A 25,660-nucleotide genomic window follows, 5' to 3' on the forward strand; every position below is an offset into this window, starting at 1 on the left:
GACATACTGAAAAATACCTTCCCTTGCTCAGGCCATTGTGTTTATCAACGTGGCCAAACCAGACTTCTAATTGTCATCCCTAAAATCGCACTGAAATTCTGAAATCAGTTTTACCTTAGTATTAAGTTACTAAGTCATTAGTGTCTTTGAATTGTTTTGTGAAACACAAGATATCTGAGCACCACGAGGGATAGAGAGTATGACACAAGATTTCCCTCACAAGCCTTGGCTGGCATTAGAGAAACAGGACAATTAGACGTGAAAATGAATCGTGGAAGGCAGAAGGTAGTGACCCTTCGATCAATGGGACAGATAATAGGTACTAGTGAAATTATCTCTGTGGCCCTCGTGGTAGGGGTCAGACTGAAGCTTGTTCTCAAAGAAGGAAGAAAGAATCTGAATAGGTGAGGAGTGGGTGTTCCAGGTATATTAAAAGGCCAAAGATGTGCACAAAAAACTTCCATTTGACTTGGGCGGGTGAGGTAGGGCAGCCAGGTTGGGTGAAGGAGGCTTATGTTTGGGAACAGTAAGACGTTAGCCAGCAGGTCAGTCTCTTTAGCATGAAGGGTTTCACCTTTTTGACAACGGCAATGCCACTAAAAATTTTTAATCAAAAATTGCTTGAAGATGATTTATCTGACTGTCACATGTAGAAGGAAGTGGGAGTAACTGGCAAAAGTAAGATCAACTAAGAGCCTCTGGGAATGTTTTATATGAGTTCCAAAGCAGGGTGATGATGATGAACTTGAAATAAAATACAGAAGAGACACTGGCAATTGAGTGGGAAGAGGATAAGTCACCCAATTTCACAAGGGCTTTGTGTTCCTAATAAAAATGTTGCTTAAAGTTTCTATAGTAAAATCATAGATCCATGTAGTGAGTGAATAAGTTAGTACTTAACACAAAAGCACCAATCCATTTTACTTTAAGCATCTTTAAGCTGCAGCAAGTCACATGCCCCATGTTTTTTCCCACATGGGCCTATTTGCAAATCCACCTAAGGATGGAGCGTGGACATGTTTGCAGACCCTGCATCATGCACCGGACCCTTGGCCAATTTGGGGGAATTCAGAGATAAAAGACAGCCTGTGCCTGTGAAGGCTACATCCTTCTTCCAAAGTCAGCAGGTCTTCGATGGTCACGCCCAGGCTGCTAACTTCCCACCTGTGTCTCCACACCGGACTGTGTTCCTGCTCTCCCGCATTGTATGTGCGCCTGTGGCCTGGTTGTCCCCACGTGCCTCCTTCTTGACATCTGCAATACCGGACACCAACCTCTTTCCCTGGAACCAGCTTCTCCTCCGGCAAGGTCTCCACCCCCGAGAATGGCAGCAATGCAAGCTCTTCCTTCGGTGGCCCACTGCTGCCTCGCTCCCACGTCACCTCTTCCTCATTTCTATCAATTTGACTTCCTGGCTATCTCGTTCATCCAGCCACCTCTTGCCATTTCCATGGTCCCTTTGGTGCAAGCTACACCATCTGTTGCCTGCCACAACTTCCTAAGTGGCCTCCCAGCATCCCAGCCTGCAGCCCTCCCGTGTGTGTGTGACCTTTCTAAAATGGATAAATGACCGAGTCGCTTATCTGCTTAAAACCATTTAATGGTTTCCTACTGCTGTTGGAATAAAGTGCAAATCCCTTAATATGCATTGCAAAGCCCTTTATAGCCTGGACGCGGCTCATCTTCCCATCTTCACTTGGCTCCTAGCTCCTCTCTGAGCACCAGCCACACATAATCCTTTCAGTTCCTCTAATGGCCCTTACTCTAACTCTCTTCCTGGCCCCCACAGATCCTAGTCTGCCTGCCAGAAACACTTTTTCCTTTTCCTGCAAATTCCCTGCCGAGAAACGATTATCCTGAGCTGCAAGGACAGACACGCATTCATAATGATCACCATCCCACACTGCATGTGTGCAGCTGTCTACATTTGCTGAGAATTTTAAGTATATCCCTATAACTACAATGTAGCATAAGTCCAGTATTGTGCAAACAAAATCCTGGAGAATAGGACTGAATTTTGGGCAACAGAACTACCTTGGGATATGGTGGCTTTATAGAAGTCCCACTTTGTGGCAGCAGACATTTAGATCCCGACCTTCCTTCATCAGGGAAAAGGAATTGCAGAGTAATTCCTAAAGGACAGGGTCAGTAAATGCTCTAGGCACAAGTCATGCAGTGAATTGGATCTTTAGTCCAGTACGCTGGAGAGGGATGTTCTGCTAATGTTAATCATGGTGTTTTCATACGCCTGTTCAATGAAGAGGTGCCAAAAACCACACACACACACATAACACATGCCTCTGTGCTCCTCAGAATCTTTGAGGCATCGAGAGGCTGCTTCCTTTCTTGAAGGAAGGAGGAGCAGACAGCCCTCTATTTGTCCTTACTTACTATTGGGCAGATAAGTTAATTTATGCTCCCTCTGTTAAAGATGGCCACTGCTCTCACAGGGCGATGCTCTCGGGTGATACAGCTAATTACCTTTCTTGCTTGGGAAGGGGCTTGGTTATGCTAATGTGTGTTGGGGGAAGGGCTTTCACGCCAAAAGGTTTTAAAAGGAGGAGCTAGGAGGCCATTTTGGGAAAAAGAAACCATGTTCTTAGAAAGAGAGGAGGAGACCACGTTTTTCCAGGGGAGGGAGACCACATGGGGTAGAGGAGCCAGCCAAAGTAGCGGAGTGCTGAAGGAGAAGCCAGTGTGTGGAGGAGAAGGAGATGGGGAACAGAGGTGAATAAGACTGGTGAGGTGGAAGCTTTTTTTTTTTTTTTTTTTCATTTTTCTGAAGCTGGAAACGGGGAGAGACAGTCAGACAGACTCCCGCATGCGCCCGACCGGGATCCACCCGGCACGCCCACCATGGAGCGACGCTCTGCCCACCAGGGGGCGATGCTCTGCCCATCCTGGGCGTCGCCATATTGCGACCAGAGCCACTCTAGCGCCTGGGGCAGAGGCCACAGAGCCATCCCCAGCGCTCGGGCCATCTTTGCTCCAATGGAGCCTTGGCTGCGGGAGGGGAAGAGAGAGACAGAGAGGAAAGTGCGGCGGAGGGGTGGAGAAGCAAATGGGCGCTTCTCCTGTGTGCCCTGGCCGGGAATCGAACCCGGGTCCTCCGCACGCTAGGCTGACGCTCTACCGCTGAGCCAACCGGCCAGGGCCGGAAGCTTTTGATTATAGCAAAACTCGGATGAGTCAGTGGCTTTGGGAGCCCTGAATGGAAAGGGAAGTGTTTTTCCGTTGTGTGTTTTTCTCGCTTGCCAAGTGCGAGTCTAGAATAAAGGAAAATGGACCACCAGTTTTTGGCTCCACTGTTTCTTTATGATTGATCTGATTTAAATGCGAACCTAAACCTACATGGGCCAGGCAACTTTGAAGGTGGCACGGCTATTGGCTTTACACTTACCTTAGGAGACATTGTCCAGGAACACGGTGTGATCAAAGCCCTCTATCAGGGTTTAAGAGGAAATGGATCCAACCCATAAGGAGGTCTGGATTCAAAATGACTGGAGGTGGGTACCTCAACCAGTGCGAGCCCAGTGCAGAACTCCTGGGGCCAGTGGGTATTGGTGGGATTTGAACCCTAAGGGAGGTATCCTGGGAACACCAAGTGACAGACATCCTTGGTGGAACCAACCACAAAGGCAAGAAAATGATCTTCCCTCAAATCTCCCTTGAGAGCATTATGCTAAGTGAAATAAGTCAGACAGAGAAAGACTAGTGCATACTATCACACTTCTATTTGGTATCTTATAAAACCAAACTCAAGAGAAACAGAGAACAGACCATTAGTTGCAGAAGCAGGGGGTAGGAGGTGGAGGAAATGAGTGAAACGGGGTCAAAGGTCTAAACTTCCAGGTATCAGAAATTCTGGGGATGGAATGTACAACATGGTCAAGTGGCAACCAGAGTAAGACCTTAAAAGTTCTCATCACAAGGAAAAATTGTGAGTATGTGACATGATGAATGTTAACTAAACTTTGTGTGGCGATCATTTTTCAAATCATTAAACTAATACAATATTATATAACAATCATATCTCAACAAAACTGGGGTGGGGTGGGAGGGTAGAGATCCCCGAAGATCTGTGAGTGGACAGTGTCAGTCGTGATCCGCCATCAGCTGCAGGAACGTCCCATACCTAGTTGTCAACAGAGGTGCGTGGTGGCCTGAGCCAGCGAAGCCATAGAAGCAAGGTGCAGTGCTTACTCCAGTTAGTTAGGGGCAGAAGTCAGCAACCTCCTGAAGGCCAGTCTCACAGCCCTAATTTTACATCTATTTCTAAACTCTTCTGATAATCATGGAAAAAAACAATGGTTAACTAGGAGTCTGCGAAGCCTCTTATTGGTTAACTCAAGATCACACATGGAGTAACAGGTAGAGACTAAAACAAATAAAAAATGCTTCACTAAAGATGAGTGGTACATTGTGCTGCCAAAAACACAGCCACAGAAGTGAGAAGGGGAAGACCCATGAGCTCATCGGCTCATGAGAGTCAAGGACTGCTCCCTACAATGTTTTCATGGCCTCTGGCTCAGTCTGGAGCTCCTGGAAATTGTGCCAAATCACAGTAAATCTGCATAAAGTCTCAGTGAGGAAAAGTGGTTTCTGGACAGAGGAATGTGACACAGAACCAGGGCAACATGGCTAGACCTCATTATCTTAGTGCCTTTGAAAATGCACTGGAGAGCTGAATCGGGCTTCGAATCAACTCAAAGCTTCCATAAATGGAGTCTAAATGCAGGCTACATGACCTCCAAAGACTCCCCAGAGAAATTCCTATTATGTCCATGGAAGAGGAATGAAGCAAGTCCCATCTGGTTGGGCCAAGAATATTCTCTGCTTAGGAAACTGTGGTTGTTGCGTTTCGTGCCAGCTGCCTGTTCGTACTAGACCCAAGCCCCAAACACAGAGGTGTAAATGCACTGACAAACGAGCCAGATGGAGCAGGCAGTGCTGGAAGATTCTGACTTTAAAACACCCAAACCACATGGAAAGTTATTAATAAGGGTATTACGTTTATAAAGTCTAACTAGTTATGAGACAATATTATGATCAATGTTGCTCAGAGTTGCTATAGCAAAACAGAATGACAGTATCTTTTTTCCATTAGTCTATCAAAATGCAAGCTAAAATTGAGAACTGGCTGACATGCAGCACTAGTGACATTTGCTCTGTGGGACCGACACTCTCAGGGAAACACCAGAACTTTAAGTAAACGCACAATGACATTAGCCTTATTAGGAAACCAAGGCACAGATGGATGAGGTGATAACTCCGATGCAACCCACTCCAAGAGGCTGACATGCTGAGCTCCCTTCTTCACTACGCAGTAACCGCTAGTTACTCTCTAACACCTGAACTTTGACAACTAACAAGTTATCTCAGGAAGTATCTGTAACCGAAGGCTTCGTGGAGTCTAGAATAGTAGCATTCACATCCATTCGGCAAAAACACGACTTATTGGAATGGAACGTCTTTTTTATAGACACAAAGGTAATTAAATCCATACCTCAAGGCATAGAGTTCTGAAGCCACACCGTTGCAAGTGTGGTCGATGGACCAGCGGTCACCAGCCCCTGGCAGTGTGTCAGAAAAGTAAACTCGGGGCACACCGTAGACCCCGTGAATCAGAACAGCTGAGAGTAGAGCCCAGACATCTGTGTTTAAGTTTTCTAGGTGATTCTTCAGTACCTTAAAGTGTTGAGTAACTATTACTCAGAAATAAAGATGGAAATAAACAAAAAGTGTCATAAGGACTAGGATTTTTTCCAAGGACAACTGCCATATTCTTGCTGTCATTTAGATTTTTAAAAACCAGGAGAAAGGAGGAGGAAGGAATCAACGTGCAAACTTACATATTTTGCAAATACGTGCCCACCTGTGCCATGAGATACCTGCTCGGGTTCCCTCTCCTTCCCAGAGCATCACTGTCTGTGGCTCTCTCTAGGAAGCATCCCAGCAGATGACTGACCAGATCAATAAAGAAAAAGCAGCCCGGCTGGGGACAAGCAGGCGGGCGGGCCATACCGTGGTTGAGATGCCTGATGCAGTCGCTCAGGAGGGCACTGAACTTCTTCTGGCCAGCGGCCTCGTGGAAGCAGAAGTAGCCGTGCCTGAGGAACGGCTGCCACAGGTACACGGGGAACTCCTTCGGCAGGACCACGAAGGGCTGAGCGTTCTCCTTCTCGTTGGATGCTACGGAAGTATTGAAAACACAAAGATGTTTCAAGATGGGCATCTTTTATTTAAATCCTTAGTCCGGGCTGTGAAGGGAACTCTCTGGGGCAGGCCATAGGATGGAAAGGTGGCATTTAGATGTGTGTGTGTTTGTGGGGGGGGGAATGGGAGTTCAGGCTCCTCTCACATCGCTCCACCAGCTTCACGAGTGGCCTCACCTACCCCACAGGGACAACCAGGCCATCAAACGCAATCCTTCCCAACTTGCTCACATCAATGGAACGAGCAAGCAGAGCTCCCTCTTCCCCACTGGCCTCTGCAAGCTAACCCGTCCACCTGTGCAGCTACTCACCCTCCTGGCTCCCAGGATCCTTGTCACCCTCTCTGCTCTCTGCCCTGTCCCCTCTCTCTCCTCCCTGTCATTTTCTGTTTCCACGCCATCAACGCTGTTCTCACCTCAGTCTTGTTCCTGCCCCATCACTCCAGGAACCAAACGGCCAGGGTCACTATGTCACCCTGACTGCCAGCCTATGGCTTCTCCTTTGTTATCCATCCTTTTTCAAACTGATCTGGAACATCTGTTGCTGCTAACTACCCTTTCTTTTGAAAACAGATTCTTTCCATGACTTCCAAGAGCAATTCTCTCTTGCTGTCCTTTATGCTTTTTAAAAATTGTCTTTTCTTTGTCGCTTTTATTGCTTCCTCTGCCACTTCTCTCCATCCCCCAGTGAAGTGTTGGTGCTAGTTTCCTACCCTGAACTGGCCTCCACGCCACACTCAGTCTGCACTCTCTCCGAGTGTGGTCACCGAGTCCGTGCCTTTGCACACTGCTTCTGCAGTTATATTACCTTTCCTCTTTCCCTTCCGTCCTGATTTTGCATAGAACATTCCTATTCTTCTTTCAAAAGTCAATCCAAAAGACACCTGCTCTAGGGTACCTTCCTCTGCCATCTGAGACAGAGTTGGGTACTCCTTACCTTGTTCTTCCAAAATATTGTAGTGCTCTGTTTCCGTGTCCGGCACCCACACTGAGAGCGGGGGCACAGACTGAGATAAGCTCCCTCAGTGGTTCTCCCCAGGAAGCCGAACCACTGCCCTGGGGCCCCCAGGAGATGGAGACTGCATTGGACATATCTTTGCATCTTCAACACACGGCACAGCCATGGACCCTTTATATGCTGAGCTATAATTTGTTGAGTGAATAAATGTGCCACATTGTCCCAGGAAATTTTAAAAACTTTAAACAACAGGGGTGTTTACTTCTTCCCTCAAAATCAATTTCAAGAGACTCATGTTAAGCCCTACTACTATTCAGGTCCCCTACCTATACTTTGTTCCCTTCCAGGCATTACAATTATATGATCTTGCACGTGGTTAAATGAAACCCAGCTTATGCCCCAAGGCATGTACAGCAAGTAGATGAAGAATGATCCCTGTGCTCCTGGCCGACATCAGAAGCCTTGGTCTTGGGGAAAGAAAGAGAAGAAGGGCCCCCACAAGAAGCCACTGAAAGCCCTAGGCATTCCAAGAAATGGATCATACCATAAGGGCGGCTCTACAACCGACTCTTGCTACTGGCACATTAATAAATCAAGATAGGCTTAGAAAAAGAGTAGATTTCCCAGAGCCTATATGTAAGCTGTTTCAGTGTCCTGGAACCTGAAGGGGACATGGAAAAATGCACTGGGAGCACACTGGGGCCCATCAGTAAATTATCCGACATGTGATGACCTAAAAATGAATCAGCATATGAACAAACGAATGAATAAATGACCACTGTAGCAGAGGTCTCTAGTTGTCACACATATCTATTCTCCCTTTTTTTCTCAGTGATACAATCCTTGATTTTTAGTGGAGCAAATGCTGCACGGAATAAGGTCTACATTTCCAGCCTCCACTTCAGAGTGGAGGGCCACAGCCACCATGCTCTAGTTAATGGGGTGTCAACTGCAGAGGCAGTGACACTTCCTGGAAGTATCCTTTAAGAGAGAGAATGTTCCTATCTCCTCCCCTTGGCCCCTTCCTGCTCTCTGGACTGAGAATGCCAGGCTGGTTCTCCAAGGCCACCTAAACTATGTCAACAAGGGCCACAACTTAGAGTAAAAGGGGGAAGAAAGCTAGAACAAGTCCCTGACATTCATGGCATTGCCACACCTGCCCTGGACTGCTCATATCCAAATACTTTAAACAAGATAATAAAACTTTTGTGTATTTAATTTGATTTTTTTTGTTGTTGTATAGCAAACTACAGTCTGACTAATAGGACACCAAATAAATAAGTCACTTTCAGCAAGACGTAAGGGCACCTTTAATACCTCATCTTAGCAGAATAGACATAGAGAAGACACATTTATTGATATGCCTCCAGTGCTTTTTTTCTCAAGTGAAATGAATTCCTCTCATCTTTATTGTGCTTTTATCCTTCCCCATAGGATTAGTATCGCATTTGTTAACATGGTTTTGTCAAATGACTCTTGCCCTTTTGAAGATGTCACAATTTTGTACAAACAACTAAAAGAACATTGACCCTTTGTATTTAAAAGCTTCAGAAAGCCCTACACAATTCACTCCTATTGGCTTCCAGATATCTCTCATTTAACCTTTTACAACAATTTCCCAGATGCCTTTAGTCTGCATTTTCCCCCCTGAGCTGTGTTACAAGAATATCACAATTGATCTACTGTAGAAATGTTCTATTTTTAAAACTCAGAAGGCCACACCATACAATAACAAGTCATTGACATGCCCCAATCTGAAGTCCTGAGCCAAATGGCATTAGTCACACAGGACTTGTGATTTTTACCCCTTTTCACTCCTTCTGATACAATTTCATCAATAAGTCAGTAAATATATTGTCTGTTCTGACTGATTTCATTAGAAAGTCTTTTGGGGGAGATTCTGAAGACTCAACATGTTGGTATTCCCAGTCCCAGCAGTAACTCTAGAGCCACGATGACATATAAGTAGATGTTGAAAGAAAATATAATAATATGTATCGTGCACATAAAGTGTTGTTTTAGCTTGAATTACTTAATAATAGTTTGCAAACCTAGGTTTATGGTCCATGTACTAATCTAATAATAGTGCTATTAAAAACGCTATGCTAAGCATTCTGCACCAAAATAACAATTGAAAAAGTAACTATATTTTCTCCATAAACTCTAATGAAATGATTATACCCATTAATAAGAACCAGTGCTCTCTGCAAGAAACCAAGTAATTACTGTGTGGGATGATTTACACAAAGTCAGATGGAATTATTACACAGTTCATGAATCTCTATGAAATGCACTACTTGGTCTATATATACATATCATCCGTCACTTTCTCTACATGGAAAAAGTAGAATGAATGAGAATCCAAGTATATTAGAGATGGAAAAATCCTTCTAGATTTTCAAGTTCAAGGCCCTAGAGTTGGAGAAACATCAATCAGAGAGGTTCAGGAACACTAGGGAAAAACACTTGGTAGGGGGTGTGGTTAGAACTAAATAAAAAATCCAGTCTTCCTGTTCTCAGTTCAGTGCTCTTCCCATGGCAGCATTCGGCTATTGTTTATAAATATGCTAATTAATTCTATGCTTTTTTATACTGTAGCTATGAGTTACTGTAACACTTATTAAAAACATTTTGTCAGCCCTGGGCATTTGGCTCAGTGGTAGAGCGTCACCTGGCGTACAGGAGTCCTGGGTTTGATTGCCGGCCAGGGCACACAGAAGAAGCACCCATCTGCTTCTCCACCCCTCCCCCTCTCCTTCCTCTCTGTCTCTCTCTTCCCCTCCCGCAGTCAAGGCTCCATTGGAGCAAAGTTGGCCCGGGCACTGAGGATGGCTCCATGGCCTCTGCCTCAGGCGCTAGAATGGCCCTGGTTGCAACAGAGCAATGCCCCAAGATGGGCTGAGCATCGCCCCCTGGTGGGCATGCCGGATAGATCCCGGTCGGGTGCATGCAGGAGTCTGTCTGACTGCCTCCCTGTTTCCAACTTCAGAAAAATACAAAAAAAAACCACAACCCAAAAAAACATTTTGTCGAGGCCCTGGCCGGTTGGCTCAGTGGTAGAGCGTCGGCCTGGCGTGCAGAAGTCCCGGGTTCGATTCCCGGCCAGGGCACACAGGAGAAGCGCCCATCCGCTTCTCCACCCCTCTCCTTCTTCTTCCTCTCTGTCTCTCTCTTCCCCTCCTGCAGCCAAGGCTCCATTGGAGCAAAGTTGGTCCGGGCGCTGAGGATGGCTCTGTGGCCTCTGCCTCAGGCGCTAGAATGGCTCTGGTCGCAACAAAGCGACGCCCCGGATGGGCAGAGCATCGCCCCCTGGTGGGCATGCCGGGTGGATCCCGGTCGGGCGCATGCGGGAGTCTGTCTGCCTACCCGTTTCCAGCTTCAGAAAAATACAAAAAAAAGAGAAAAAAAAATTTTATCGATTAAGGATATTTTATTGAACAGCTTTTAAAATTAGAATAATAGTTCCTGACAGCTTACTGAAAGATAAGATCATATATTTCACAGACTGGGCCCTATTATGATATTTATTTTCACAGTCCTATGGAGTGCTAGTAAAGCCTCCAATATTTCCCAAAAGCCTCAAGATGCCCAGGCAGTGGCATAATTTTGATGCACTAAAAACACAGCAACTGACTTGTGTATGTACGTGATTTAAAATAAGAGAAGTGGCACAATGTTTACCTAAATTCGGGAAACTACGTCTCCTATTTGTCTATGAAGTATGAGTGTCTAACCAAAATCTTTCACCTTCAGCGACTGTTGATATTGTATGCCAGATAATCCTTCATCGTCAGGGGCTGTTCTGTGCATGGCAGGATGTTCAACAGCATCCTGGGCCTCCACCCACTAAATGCCTTGTGACTTCCAACTCCTCCCACGTTGTGACAACCAAAAATGTCTCCACACACAGCCGGATCTCCCCGGACAGTGTTACCGCCCCTGCCCCCTGCCCCCCTTGAGAACCATGGTCTAGCTAAACAAAGCAAGTCTAGGAATTTTGCCTTGGGAAAGAATGCTCAGACTCACCCAGAGGGTCTGGGAAATGCCGATCAGATAACAAATTGTATTCATCTTCTGAGGTTAACACCTTGCCACCAGCGGGAAGAATCCGGCTTTTAGGAGCAGCTCCTCTCTGATAGGCCTGGGAAAGGAAAAACAGAAATGAGTGATCCTTTTTCCCCATATAGATTTCTGAAAAACATTAAGAATATTAGAAATAGACAGACCCGGACACAGACACTCAGAGGTAAAACAATTCCCACACTATGTCATCGAGTAAGAGCTATTGATTTAAAAAATACACTTTGTATAACTGCTACTTGCAAGGTATTACTTTAGTACTTTTGTGTGATGGTCACAACACGGTAAGCCAGAGTGCCTAATCTCAAAGAAGAGTCACTATTGGTATGTTTTTCAAGTGAAGAAAACACGATCTTAGAAGCTTCTAGAAACCCTGCACCACACCATTTCAGGCACCTGAATCATTCTAGTAACCACAATGGCGATGATGCATACAGACATTTACTACACAAATGCTTGGAGGCTGATGACTAATGAGACTGGGCGACAGGTAACTGCAATCATGGTTGCCATGGATTTTCACCCAAAACATAGAAATGTTTCTATGATAAATATGCCACCACTCTGCCCTTGGAGGTGAGACTGTTTTGCAGTAAAGCGATCTGGAATGGCAGGGTAATATAATGACATCAGAACCAATTCTGGCCAGCACCCAGAAAGCGCTGCTGTTTGGGTCACGTACAGGAGGCACAGGGAGAACATTACTAAGGCACTAACACGTTTGTGAAGCAGAAAGGCCCACAAGGACATAAAGATAAGATAAAATTTAGTTGTGTGTATCTGATAGCAGGGCTTAAGTCTAGGCAAGATTTTAAAAATAACAAGCTAAAGGCAAGTTGAGAATTGAAGCCAAACAACTGTGGGACCCAAAAATGTCCAGTGAACTCTTGGTAATAACTAAAATAATGCTGATCAGGGCAACCTAATATGAGTAAGAATAACACCTTCTCTATCTATAAGGTAGTGACTGTAGAGACCCAAACAAAACAAACTCTCATATATCTGAGAAGGTTGCTTTCATACTTGTGAAAACCACTCATGACTGCCTAAGCACATCAGGGATCCAGAGCATAACAGAGAAGAATCAAAAGTTGTGTGGTGCCTGACCAGGCAGTGGTGCAGTGGATAGAGCATTGGACTGGGATGTGGAGGACCCAGGTTCGAGACCCCGAGGTCGCCAGTTTGAGCGTGGGCTCATCTGGTTTGAGCAAGGCCCACCAGCTTGGACCCAAGGTCGCTGGCTCAAGCAAGGGGTTATTCGGTCTGCTGAAGGCCCAAGGTCAAGGCACATATGAGAAAGCAATCAATGAACAACTAAGGTGTCACAATGAAAACCTAATGATTGATGCCTCTCATCTCTCTCCGTTCTTGTCTGTCTGTCCCTATCTATCCCTCTCTCTGTAAAAAAAAAAAAAAAAAAAAAAAAAAAAAAAAAAGGTGTGTGATTTTGAAAAGGTTTAGAAGCAGTTTGATTCAGGCTGGCCTCAGCTTTTATAAACATCCTATTATTTAATCCTAAAAGCAGCACTGTGTATTAGTTCCTATTTCCATCGTATGAATGAGAAAAGAGGTTCAATGCCCTGCCAGTGGCCCATTGGTGAGTCGGTCACAAATTCAGCAGTCACACCTGGGTCTGTCCGGCCAGTGCAAGCGTACAGGAAGTGCAAATTAAATAATTATGAAACAAGAGTGCTTATCCCTTTCCTGCTTAATTACCAGCCAAAACTGAACACTCAGTAAAATAAGCAGCAATTTGTAGGTACTGAATGTACACCTGTGAGGTGTAATTTTTAAAAACATACTCTTCTATAAATGAAAAAACAAAAAAATATATATTATTATTAAAACTTTGAGGAATTATGGCAAACTGCATGGCATTAGTTTAATTTCCAAGTTTTTTAAATACTTGTTTCTTATCCAATTCAGTAATCATATCTTAAAAATTCATATCTTAAAAATCCAAGCAGGATCCTTTGAAAATGATGAGCAAAAAATTTTAATATGTGGTTATTATCCATCTCAGTAACCATATCTTAAAAATCCAAACAGGGTCATTTGAAAATAATGAGCAAATAAATGGAAAGTTGGGGGAAATGTTTTAAAAAATGAAAAGAGGAAAACCACCAATTTCGATTCAAAATGAAACTCCAGTTAGTGCCAAATATGGTGAAAAGCATCATCAATCCAAGGGTAAGTTCTGTGAGTGTTTCCTCCCAAACATTCAGTCATCACACCAACAACCACTCTGCACTGGGCTCCGCCGGTGCTTGGCCATGTGCTGACTGCTGCAATGCACGGTTTGTTTAATGCTCCCAGCAACACCATGAGGAAGGGTTCCTGTGCACCTCTGTACAGGTGAGAAAGCTCAGGCTCAAGGAGATGTATGATCTATGAAAGGACACATCTAGTAACTGATAAAGGTGTAAGTCCAAGTCCACAATATCAACTATTAGATGATACTGCCTCTCCTCCAACTTCCCTGAGAGGACACTGTACCATGCCAGACAAAATAAACATGATTTGTTATTATTATCATTGTTATTTGTGGTGTATTAGTAATTTGCTTCAGAGAACAAATCAAGTGTTGAATTAAATCCTAATATAGATATGCAGAGAAAACATGAGCTTAATGAACGTTGAAAAGAATAAGACTACTCAAGACGGCATTACCTGCTTGCCTGTGGAATAAGTTTGTATTGTGTGTTATTTCTATTTTCCATCAGAAATATGAAGGAAACACATTGGTCTGTCAGTCTGAAGCTTCTTCCTAAAGGTTTAGCACCAGGGGGGTTGCTCAGAGTATCGGGGGTGGTTTTCCTGCTTGTTCTTGAACTTATTCGAGTCAAGAGAACAGGGTTTTACATCTGTTACAACTTTCAATCAATAAATAAAAACTATTCATGCCTGACCAGGTGGTGACGCAGTGGACAGATCATTGACCTGGGATGCTGAGGACCCAAGTTCAGAACCCCGAGGTCGCTGGCTTGAGCATGGGCTCATCCAGCTTGAGCACAGGCTCAATAGCTTAAGCGCGGGGTCACTGGCTTGAGTGTGAGATCATAGACATGACTCCATGGTTGCTGACTTGAGCCCAAGGTCGCTGACTTGAGCAAGGGGTCACTCTGTCTGCTGTAGCCCCCCAGTCAAGACACATATGAGAAAGCAATCAATGAACAACTAAAGTGATGCAATGAAGAACTGATGCTTCTCATCTCTCTCCCTTCCTGTCTGTCTATCTGTTCCTCTTTCTGTCTGTCTTACTGTCTCTCGCTCATAATAATAATAATAATAATAACTATTCATTTCAAAGGTAGCTTGAGAATCTATGTAGATTTAAAATATGTACAGTATGAGATCTGAAAGGAACTGGGATCATTCAGCCTAACTTCCAGTTTAACTGAAGACCAACCTACACTTGAGTTTTCTAAATTCCCGGCCCAGTGTTCTTTCCTCTCCACCATTACACTTTCCATGGGGAAATAAATGGGAACCAATGAAAACTGAAGTCTTCCCAGGTGCTAGGCCCTTGACATACATTATCTCATTTTCTCCACGTGTCACAGGCAAGAAAAAAAATGAAATAACGAGGAAGAAGTTAAAAGGGGGGGAAAAAAGGTCCCTAAGTATAAGTGGTATAAGTATGTAAGTGTTCTAAATTGCTAGGAACTCGTGCAAATTCAATCACACTCTTATTAAATAACTCCCCAGCCACCTCTCATGTAGGAGGCGTAAGTGTGGGAAGACATGGAGACACAGAGCAAAGAGAGTGATATTGGGGCAGTGACTGGGAATGACCTTAAAGGGGAATGATCAGAGAAAAGGATCCTGTGCTGGTCACTGGACATAACCTATTTCACGTTCACTTGCTATTATTTGCTCAAAGTCTGTCTTGCCCACTAGACTGCGAGCATCTGTCAGATTCACTGCTATACGCCCAGAACCTTTTATGATATGCGGCATATAACAGGCACTCAGTAAACATCTGTTAACTGAAATGAGTACCTGCTCGAGAGAGAATGCTTATTAAGGGAATCGATCCTGAAGAAGAGGGCACGACAATTGACCCACCCAATTGTTAAGGATATTTCAAGAGCCCAGGGTAACCAGGAAATATCTCACCTCTTTGTTCTCATAGCTCTCCACAGCAAAATCATTTTTAATCACAACATATCTCTCCTTCCATTTCTTTATATCTTCAGCAAACTGTGATAGCTCTGCTTCATACAAAACAGTTCCAGGATCCAACGGCGGCTTAAAGAAGATAAATACGATTAATTATGGAGCTAAAAAAAGATAACATACCATGCTGCTGCTAAGCTGTCCGTGGCATTTGCAGGACTATTTCAGGCAACTCTCTTGTGCTGAGATCCTGGAGAAATGGTTGCCTCTTTCCCTCCCTCCACACTTCCCTTCCCTCCTCCTCCTGACCAAATGCAAATAGGCATCTTATTGATATTTTTGTGATTTTCATTTCCTCCATTTTGCTACAGAAACAGAAGTGGTGGACAGGGTTATAATAATAATGTTACGCCTGGTATACACACGGCACTTAATAAATCCTTGATAAACTCTGTGGAAGGAGGAAGTGAAGCAGTTAAGTATAAATTGCAGACGTTTAGTCCAACACCGGGAATATGCCTCAAGACTAAGTCCTGAAGAACAGGGGAATTAACAGGCTGTTCCCCCAGCCATCACACCGCCAGGCAGCCCCAGAAGTCCATGCTCAATGGTTTTTCCAGGCCCCGTAGCCCTGGGGACCCAGGCTATAAACACTGAACCTCTATACCTGTTCTTAAGGAGACCGTGTTGGCTCTCTGATCAAAGAAGAAAGGAAACCAGCACATTTCAGTGCTCTCTCTTCTACTGAAAGCTTTGAGGATTTCTCATTAACTCTGGTGCCAGGCACTGTAGGGGAGTTTCTATAAGATGCCCAGTTAGGTCTCGCAATGGGCAGACTGTGTAAAGAATCATTCCTGCCCTGTCCCACAGTGCAGTTTCTGTTTTATCTCAAAATATAGACATGAACCTCTTTCTTTCACATGAATTTACATCTAGTTTCCCTTTATTAAAAAATCATAATGCCTTTAGAAACTCAACCTTCCACTTTCAAGCAAAATTCACAGGTACCATACGGAGAGAATAGATATGCTAATGTTTTCCCGACTCTTCTGCGGGATAAACTAAATATCTTTCCGAATCCCAGGACTTAATATTCTGTCCTCCCCCAAAATGAGGCAGTCTCTTAGGTGCCTCATTAACAGGCAAGAGAGGACCTCAACTCTTCTCGCTAAATGAGACTGAAACCACATTCAAGCTGAACTCTTTATAGCGTTGGTGGGTTTTTTGTTTGTTGGTTGGTTTGTTGTTTTTTACTTATTGATTGGTTTCAGAGAGAGAGGAAGGGGAGAGGGAGAGAGAGATTGAATTGTTGTTCCACCTATTTATGCATTCAGTTACTGATTCTTATATGTGCCCTGACCAGGGAAGCAACCTGCAATCTTGGCACATCAGAACATCACTCTAACCAACTGAGCTGCTCAGCCAGGTCTGAATTCTTAATACTGTAGTTCTTAAGTTTTCAGCAGTTCTTAAAGCTGGGCCACTTAAATCAACTGATATGCTTGTTTAAAATGTGGCCTCACCCTATACTTACAATATCAAAATCTCTGGGAGTGTGGACCAGAATTTGCATTTTAACAGCTTCTTAAGTTTTGAGAATCACTGTTTTATGGAGGTAACAATCAGTTATCCCTACACACCCATGCTGCTAGAACTATTGGTCACCTTGCTCAGCCTCTCAGCAGCATTTGACCCATTTAATACTCCCAACTTCTCAAAACCCCCGTTATATTTGCCTTCTGGAACATTTCGCTTTCCTGACTTTCCTTCTCTGCCACTGGCTATGTCTCCTCTGCTCATCTTGCCGGATCCTTCTCTTTCTGATCTCAAACTATGGAAGGAGTCAGGGGATGGTCAGGAAACCTCTTCTTCTCTCTCTGTTCTCCCTTTATTATGTCCCATGGCTTTGCTACCAGTTATCAGCTAGGAAACCCCAAACTTCTATTCTCTGGCTTCTACCTCACCACTGAGCTCCAGATCAGAGCATTCAACAACCTACTCAATATTTCCACGAGTATATGTCAGATAAGTATCTTAAACGTAAGATGCCAAATGTGAACTCATGCTTTCTATCCACTTCTGAGGCTTCTATCCAAAAGGCAGCTCCCTCCACTTATTTGTTTACCCTAGAAACGAAGAAATCATCACTGATTTCTCTCCTGTTATCTCTTACCCAATCCATCAAGTTCTGCCAGCTGTATCTCAAGTACATCTTGACTTGGACCTTTCCTTGTAACTGCCACCATCACCACACTACAGTGTCCTCCTCATCAATCCCCCCCCTTGCCCCTCCCTGTAGTCTTTTCACTATAGAGAGGTCAGAAAGATTACTTAAAATTCTAAGTCACTCTGTATTCAATACCTTCCAATAACTTTCCATCACACTTAAGATAAACACCCAGTTGTAGTCTACAGGTTGCACATGGTCTAACCTTAGCTGTCACTCTCCAGTCATTTCCCGTCCCTTCTCCCTTGCTTACACAGCTTTTCTGATATGCTTGTCACTGATGCGGGGTCTCTGGACTTGCTGGGACACTCTTCCCACAGGTATGCACAAAGCCTATGCTTATTTTACTCTAGTTTCTGCTCATGTGTCACCTCTTCAGAGGGCTTCCCTGGCCATCTTCTCTAAAATAGACTGCTTTATTTTTCTTTGTAGCATTTATCATCACCTGATATTCATTTGTTTATTTGTTTATTAGAAGAAATATGTACCTGTCTCCTACACTTATTTATTTTATTTTATTTAAAATTTTTTTATTTAGTGAGAAGAGAGGAGGCAGAGACAGACTCACGCATGTGCCCCAACCAGGATCCACCTGGCATGCCCACTAGGGAGTGATGCTCTGTCCATCTGGGGCCCTTGCTCTGTTGCAACCAAAGCCATTTTTTAGCGCCTGAGGCAGAGGCCATGTAGCCATCCTCAGCACCTGGGGCCAACTCACTCTAATCGAGCCATGGCTGCAGGAGGGGAGGAGGAGAGAGATATGGAGAAAAATGAGAGGGGGAGGGGTGGAGAAGCAGTGGGCACTTTTCTTCTGTGTGCCTGACTGGGAATTGAACCTGGGACATCCATATGCCAGGCTGAGACTCTACCACTGAGCCAACCAGTCAGGCCCTTTATTTCTTACATTTAAATATAAATAGAAAGTCAGAGAATTTGTCTTATGCCCCAGTTTTTGGAATAGGGTCTGGCACATAGTTAGTGTAAATAATTATTTGTTGAGGTCATGGATAATTGTTATAATGGATCAAAGGAAAAAGGATAAGTTAGAGGATTAGAAGAGAAAATCATATTTGATCAATGACCAAAATAAAAATATCCATAGTACAAGGCACTAAAATTAGGATTTTTTAAAATTAAACTTCAGTACAGCAAGCCAGATTCTCTGATATCCAAAGTATCAGTGTGGGGAAAGCATAATAAACTTGGATCATGCTAGTTTCTTAAAATATGGATTACACCATCAGCAAATAAAAAAAATAATAATATGTTTTAACTTCTGGGTAAATAGAGTTTTTCTGAGCATGAAATGATTTGAGAACACATATTTTTAAAACTGCTATTCACAGGATTGTTTCCTTCAGATATACTGTGAGTTATAAAACATCCTCAGTGGGAGAAGAAGTATGTAAACCAAACAGCCATGGGTTACCTTGGTCTTCAAAAATTGTGACGTTAAATCCCTCTGCTGCTCGACTTCACTGCGCACATGATTGCAGAAGGCCACGGAGTACTGGCGAAGGTAGTAGGGAGTGAAGTTTTTGATAGCAGCCTCAGTTTTCCCTGGAAAAATATGAAAGTTACAATTGAGAAAAGTAGCATCTCTCATGGAATAAACACACATCTACATAATTCTATGAACAGTCCTCCAGGCTGTCTTACACCACTGTTCCCCAGGAATTTACTGGTCCACGTGCCCTGAGAACGAGAACTTCGATGCATGTGGCACATGCCTGTATCTCTCCCTCTCCTCCTCCTGAGAGACTTGGTTGCCCCTAAGGACCATTCATCCAATAACCAACAGAATTGCTCTTCATTTTACATCAACAACCCATTGCCATGGCCATAAACTCAACATCCTTTAAATCTTCTACAATTACCATTCTGCCTCACCCTGTTCTCACTTCAACTGGCTCTTTACTCCCCTCCAACTCCATCATTCCACTCCTGCACAGCAGGGATCCCAGCACCCACCACTTCAGCTCTGCACACTCCTCATTCCATCTGTCCTCTTGTCTGGCTGACCACCAACCCTGGATGCAACACCAACAAACTATTTCTTCTTGCTCTGGTCCTGTGTTTCTGGTTTAAATTATTTGTGTGTGACTCAACGCATCATAAAATTACGATGAGGTAGAGAGAAAAGTGCTATGAGTCTAGAGACCTGAGTTCTAGTCCCAATTCTACTAAGACAGAAACCAGTCAAGTCACTCATTCTCTCTGGGTTCCAGTGTCTCCAAGCTTAAAGGAAGGTATCCACTAGCCCACACTTTTCTTGGGATTTATGTAACACTGAAGTATTACCTTGGAAGTACAGATGCCTCACAAGAGCGACCTACGACTACAATATGGCCTCTCGGCACCAGAAGGAAATTAAGCTGAGAATCAACCACATGGGGGCAGCTTAAGGACTTGAGATAGAGGAACAGGGAGAGTCAGGCACTGGGAATATTGTTGAGTCTTTTCAACCTGTGCTTAGCTTTAAAGAACAGGGTAGCTGCAAAGGAAGGAAAAGAGTGGAGAAATAATGGAGAAAGTGTAAAGGAGTATTCTAAAGCAGATTAGAAATCTTCATAACTTTTCAAAGACTTGCTACTGGGTATAGAAATAACTATAGGTTCCATTAACTGTTAGTCCTCGGAATAATTATTGAGGAAAAAGAAACCTGATATAATGCTCCAAAATAGTTTTAAATACTTTCACATGAACTTTTGCTTTCAAATTTGATATTACAGTCTACAAAGAAGTATTAAAATGCAACATACTGGCAAGATTTGTTTAGAACTATTACTCCTGTAGAATTTTAAAAATCATTAAGAGTTCTAACCACACACATTGAGATACTCAATACAAGAACCTCGCGTCCACGGCTGTCGACTTCTAACGTATAGAATCACAGCCCCAAACAGCCATAGTGCATGAATATTCTCTTTACATGGAGAAGTCTGTTTTAGCTCAGGAGTTTGGGTCTCGTGATATGTCTGAGGTAAAGGGGACTTCTTGCTTATTCCCTCAATAAAATGACATTTTGAAGCTTATTTATGGGCTTCAATAATTACTACTTGTTAGGCGCTTTGAGACTCACTAATAATAGGTTCTATGGAAATGCAAATGAAAGCTCCTATAATCTGAACCAGGCATGCTTTTGCTTGCTCTGTGAATTTATGGTATTACTGTTAATCAATATTTGCATAACACTTTAATACACGCAGGCTTTATAACTATCTAATTGGTTATAATTTTCATTAGCTTTTATATAGTGCATAAAACATGAAATTCAATACTGTTGTCTATAAATTTTCTACATAGGAGTAAGACATCATTGAGAATTCGCTCATCAAAACATCTGAACAATCAATACGTAACCACTTTGGATCCAAGTAACCACTATTTTGTCTAGCTGAAGAGCTGCCTGTTAGTTTCTAATGCTAATTTTGGCACAACTGCAAGAACATGGATTTAAATGAAAGGAGGTGGATGTCGCTTTATGATGAGCGAAAGCTGATTTCCTGCCACATCTCCAAGCCTCCCTCGAGGATGCCCAGCTTCTGCTGAGGTGCTGGGTGCCACCACTCCCTCCCAGTGTGCGAGAAAAATGCGTCTGTGATTTGCATACTGCATATGGTACCATCAGGCATCATCAACGGGGCAACACATAAAAAGGGGATGAGAGCTTGCTTGGGTAATTAACCTAATGACAGCTCCCAAAGGTAAGTAAAACAGCTAACAACATCACAAGTTCCAGGGGAAAGAGATCCTAAAGCAATACCCCAAATGACCTAGAGTAGTTCAGCCTATCTAAACCCAAATACAAGAAAGTCCAATGGAGGGATCTTGATACTTTGGGAAAAGCCTGGTGTGGGGGCAGAATGCCACTGTGGTTAGGGTGATGGTCTCCAGAGTCAGACAGATGTGGGTTTCAGTACCACCTCTGCTACTTACCAGCAGTGGCAACTCATGTAGCTTCCTCTTGTATAAAATGAAGACAAGAGGAACAATCTCATAGTGTTATTGTAATGACATGAAATAATGCAGTAAAGTGCTCAGCACTATAGTTGGCGTGTGGAAGGTGTTCAACAATCCATAGTAATTAAACTGATGGCAATGGCAATGATGGGCTCCCAAGCCAACCACCAAGGGAATGTCCTTTAGTTGAACAAAGATATCGAGGAGAAGCCAAAAGCAGGTCATCTACTATAACTCTCTAACTGGGGCCATCCCGCCTAGCTGAATACAGAATAGTGGTCCCACTCATTCCATGCACAAAACAAACATCACCTACATTTTCACAGATGTTTCAGAAACATGTATTGGCACCTCAGAGGCCCTCAATGCATCCCTGAATTGAAACCAACTAAATAAAACATTGGCATTAATAAGCCAAAGCGAAAGCATGAGTCAGTAGCTGTGTTACATTGAGCCTCTCCTTCTGAGCCTCAATTTCCTTGCTTATAAAATAGGGATAATAAGACATTCATTTTCACAAGATTTTGTCTGGATTCAATGATGTGGATTCTGCAGGTAAAAGAGATTCTAGAGTAGTGTCTGACACTTTAGTTGCTCAATAAAATTTGACTATTATGACTATCATTTAATAATCCACTGTGAAAACATTCAAATAAAATGAGTCAGCACACAGGCACCACATACAATGTCAGCTGAAAACAGCTTGTTTTCAGTTTTCAGGATTTTTAGGTATTGAATTGTCTTCGTTGCCCACCCCACTCCCCAACTGAGTATCACCTTCCCTTTCTTAAATTGTTTGTACAACACAGCGCCATGGCCTTTCACTAAAAGGCAGTTACTCACTAATGTAAAGACTAGAAGCAATGGAAGGGCTTCTTCCACACTGGATTACCCCAGCATTTTTGGTACATATTTCTAATCCTCAGTCATTGCAGCCTGTGCTGGGCATTGTGTGGGTACAACTTACTTCCCCAGGCTGCTCATAACACCCTTCAGGGTAACCATCACTAAAGCTAAAAAAAAAACCTCCTCTTCGACAGCTCTGACCACAACACTTAGCTTCAGTTCAGCTTTGTAAAAGTAAGAAAAATGTCTTCTGGCTCTTTCAAAACCATTTGAATTCACAAAGGTTAAAAAACTCAGCACAGTCATTTGATTCCTTCTTCCTCGTGCCCATATTCAGTCATCAGATCTTGTCACAACTATTTGTACAATATTTCTTTTTTTTTTTAGACTGATAACCAATTACTTCTATTTATTTCAGGATATAATATACTTTTTAGATCCATGGATGATACTAAGTTATAACCCTGTTTAAATATTCATAGGGCATTTTGTTTCAGCAAAAGTAGGTTCTGAAATCATGAAACCAGATAGATTAATAAGAATACAGATACCAAAATTAGATTAAAAATGTAAGTCGTGGCTCTCACTCACTGTCTTGGCATTAATGTTATAAAAATACCTATTTAGAATACGACCAAGTATTTCAACATACACAGACACAGGTATGGTCAAAAAGGTCTTTCTCTGATTTTAGCAAAGAGAAACCATCCAAGTTTTATTCTTTACTTGACATGATTTAGCTCTAGAATATGGTATTACTATTTCCTCTATTGTAGCAAGTTCTAGTTTCCTCAGGGCCTTTTCCAGCCTTTTCTGGAAATGAAGTGCATCAGGTTGGTATATCCACATATGTGCTTCCCATTTTTAGGTGAAGCAAAGACAAGCATTTAAGGCGGTATTAATGTTATTAAGGCAAAAGACAACCCAACCTATTATCAAGAGAAATTGTGACCTTTCTAATGCAGTGTTTGATACAAAAAAATGTTGATTTTGACATATCTTTTTTTTTTTTTTATCCAAATAGCATTCTGATCACTCATGGTCCAAGAATATTCAAATAATAAACCAAAACGAACCAGATGTTAAAGGTTGGTCTTCACACATGATAGCCAACGATGCCACGCTTGCCTATGATCTCGCCGACATAAAACCACATCCACACCTCAGTGGCCACCAAACCGTTCAGCAGGGCTTCCTCAAGAGCTGTTTGAAGCTGCCAGCTTGAGCTCTATTGGCTATTTTTTTTCAAGCGTTGAATAGCTGTAGGGTCTCAGCAGGGGGTGGAGGAATCCGTTCAACCTTGGCATAGTGCCAGGATGTGGCCAGTCAAGGTCTGGAGTAAGTCACGGCAGCCTTTACCAGCACGGGGGCTTTCTCCGTGAGGTCATGGACAAACTGGGCCACGGTTCTAGGATGGAAGTTCTGCACAGTATTTCTTGAATCCATCCCCTTTGACCCTATCTCCCTACATGTTTAACCAAATCTTTATCATCTTTTTTAACAACAATGTAAAAAGTCTCTCCATCTGCCCTATGTCAGCATCACAACAGATCCAAAAACTTACTACCTTTCTGCTCTAAAAGAGGAACCAAAGGAAGTCAAAACCAGAGTAGGAAGGGGAGTGCCCTTGCTGTTACGCAGATCCTGCTCAGTGTGGCGTAGGCAGGTTCTGGGAAGTGGACCGAGTGGGTCCAGGGCAATGGAGCAGAGCAGGAGAGGCTGAATCCAAGCTGCCCACATGGTCTCGCTCAAGAGAAAGCAGGTGCGGGTGATCAAGGCCCAGAGGTAAGAGAGGGGAACTGTCCTTCTGAACCAAGTCTTGCCATTCGTGCTCCCGCAGAACTCCTTTGAAAACCATACAAGGTCCACCTCAAATCACAGAGGCACAATTCTCTGGGTCTTTTTCTGATACGTTTCATTTGACACCTCATTTCAAGACAACATCACTACCTTCATAAAAACCTTCAACAGTTCCTCATGGCGACTCCCAGAGTAGTAACCACCTAGCCTAGCGCCTAAGGCCCGGTGACCTGGCCCACACTGCCCTCATTTCTCACCCCTCCTCCTCACACTATACCTCCCTGTCCCCTGCACGTGCCCAGGCCTTCACCATCCATCGCCACCTAAATGCCCTGCCAGCCACCTTTAGACCCTTCAAGCCCAGATGGCAATCCCAACCCAAGAAAAAGCTTTTCTGCCTCTCCCCAACTGAAAAGAGTCTCACCCTCTATTGCATGCTCCGAAACTGCGTACCGCTTTTGCTCCAACTGTTTAAATACAGCTTATCTCTCCTCCGAGGGCACACAGTACCTATGTACTCAGCAAATATTTGGTGGATGAACAAAAGAATGACTGTGTAATTATTTAAGAGTGAAGTAAAGTACAATGCATCATAATCGTGGAACCCACATCAACACCCCAAGACAGGAGAAAGGCCCTGTTCTCAGCTTGAATACTTATTTTTACAAACAGACACTCCTGAAGCTCAACTGATTTGTTTTTGGGGAAAAAAAGTCAGACTCTTACTGACTCATTCCTTTTAAGTTTTTCAGATGAGTTTTGTCCATTTAATGATATGTGGGAAATTATTTACAAACAAAAGCCTTTCTTTGTTTTTCTTGACCAGTCTGTAAAACACGGGAATTATATCAGGGACTAGGTAAAACTTACACGGAGTCTGAAGCACCTAAAAGATTTGTATATTTTCTCATTTTAGGAGGTTCTTTGTTCACGTTCCAGCTCTGTAGTAGTTCAACTCAAATCTAGTCGTTATCATTACTTTTCCTCCTTGAAAAACACTGTTTATAGGGGTGGGTTTCTAGGTGCCCCATTATTCCCAGCGTCAATTCAACTATATGATATTTTATAAAATCTTCTCTGAAATGCAGATTCTTTCCTGTTTCAATCACTTTTAGAAAAGCAGCTCATAAGCACAGAAAGAAATAAAAACCTGAACACTATTTTTGGTATATTTCCTTCTAATAATTTTTACAATTATTTTTAAATAGTTGAGGTTACTATATTTGTATCTGGTTTTATTTCTATAACATTTCACTTTGGGGCTGTATTTTTTTTTTCTATGACATTCCCAAAATAAATTAACATTTTTTCCGATGTTATAGTTTTACGGCCTTCGGAACTGTTTCTTAAAATCTGTTGAGGTTTCAGAAGAAGATTAATTTGGAGGAACAGAGAAGTGTCTCTAAAATTATGTTTAATATTTCTAAAACAGAGTCCACGGTCCACCACTGTT

General features: G+C 43.2%; 1 protein-coding gene and 1 pseudogene across 1 annotated transcript in view; both read right to left on the reverse strand.

Annotated features, from left to right (window-relative positions):
- The window catches only part of NIBAN1 (niban apoptosis regulator 1), a 136,270-nt gene that overhangs the window by 54,078 nt on the left and 56,532 nt on the right, over window positions 1-25,660 (reverse strand). Inside the window, exons 2-5 of the mRNA XM_066361715.1 lie at window positions 19,028-19,158; window positions 15,372-15,503; window positions 11,199-11,313; window positions 6,025-6,192 (exon numbers count right to left, since the gene is read on the reverse strand). Coding sequence (XP_066217812.1) covers window positions 6,025-6,192; window positions 11,199-11,313; window positions 15,372-15,503; window positions 19,028-19,158 — 546 coding nt within the window. The remainder of the gene's footprint in view (window positions 1-6,024; window positions 6,193-11,198; window positions 11,314-15,371; window positions 15,504-19,027; window positions 19,159-25,660) is intronic.
- On the reverse strand, window positions 23,504-23,853 carry LOC136393988 (ATP synthase subunit g, mitochondrial pseudogene; annotated as a pseudogene).

This window comes from Saccopteryx leptura, chromosome 2, assembly GCF_036850995.1.
Source record: "Saccopteryx leptura isolate mSacLep1 chromosome 2, mSacLep1_pri_phased_curated, whole genome shotgun sequence".
Taxonomy (NCBI): domain Eukaryota; kingdom Metazoa; phylum Chordata; class Mammalia; order Chiroptera; family Emballonuridae; genus Saccopteryx; species Saccopteryx leptura.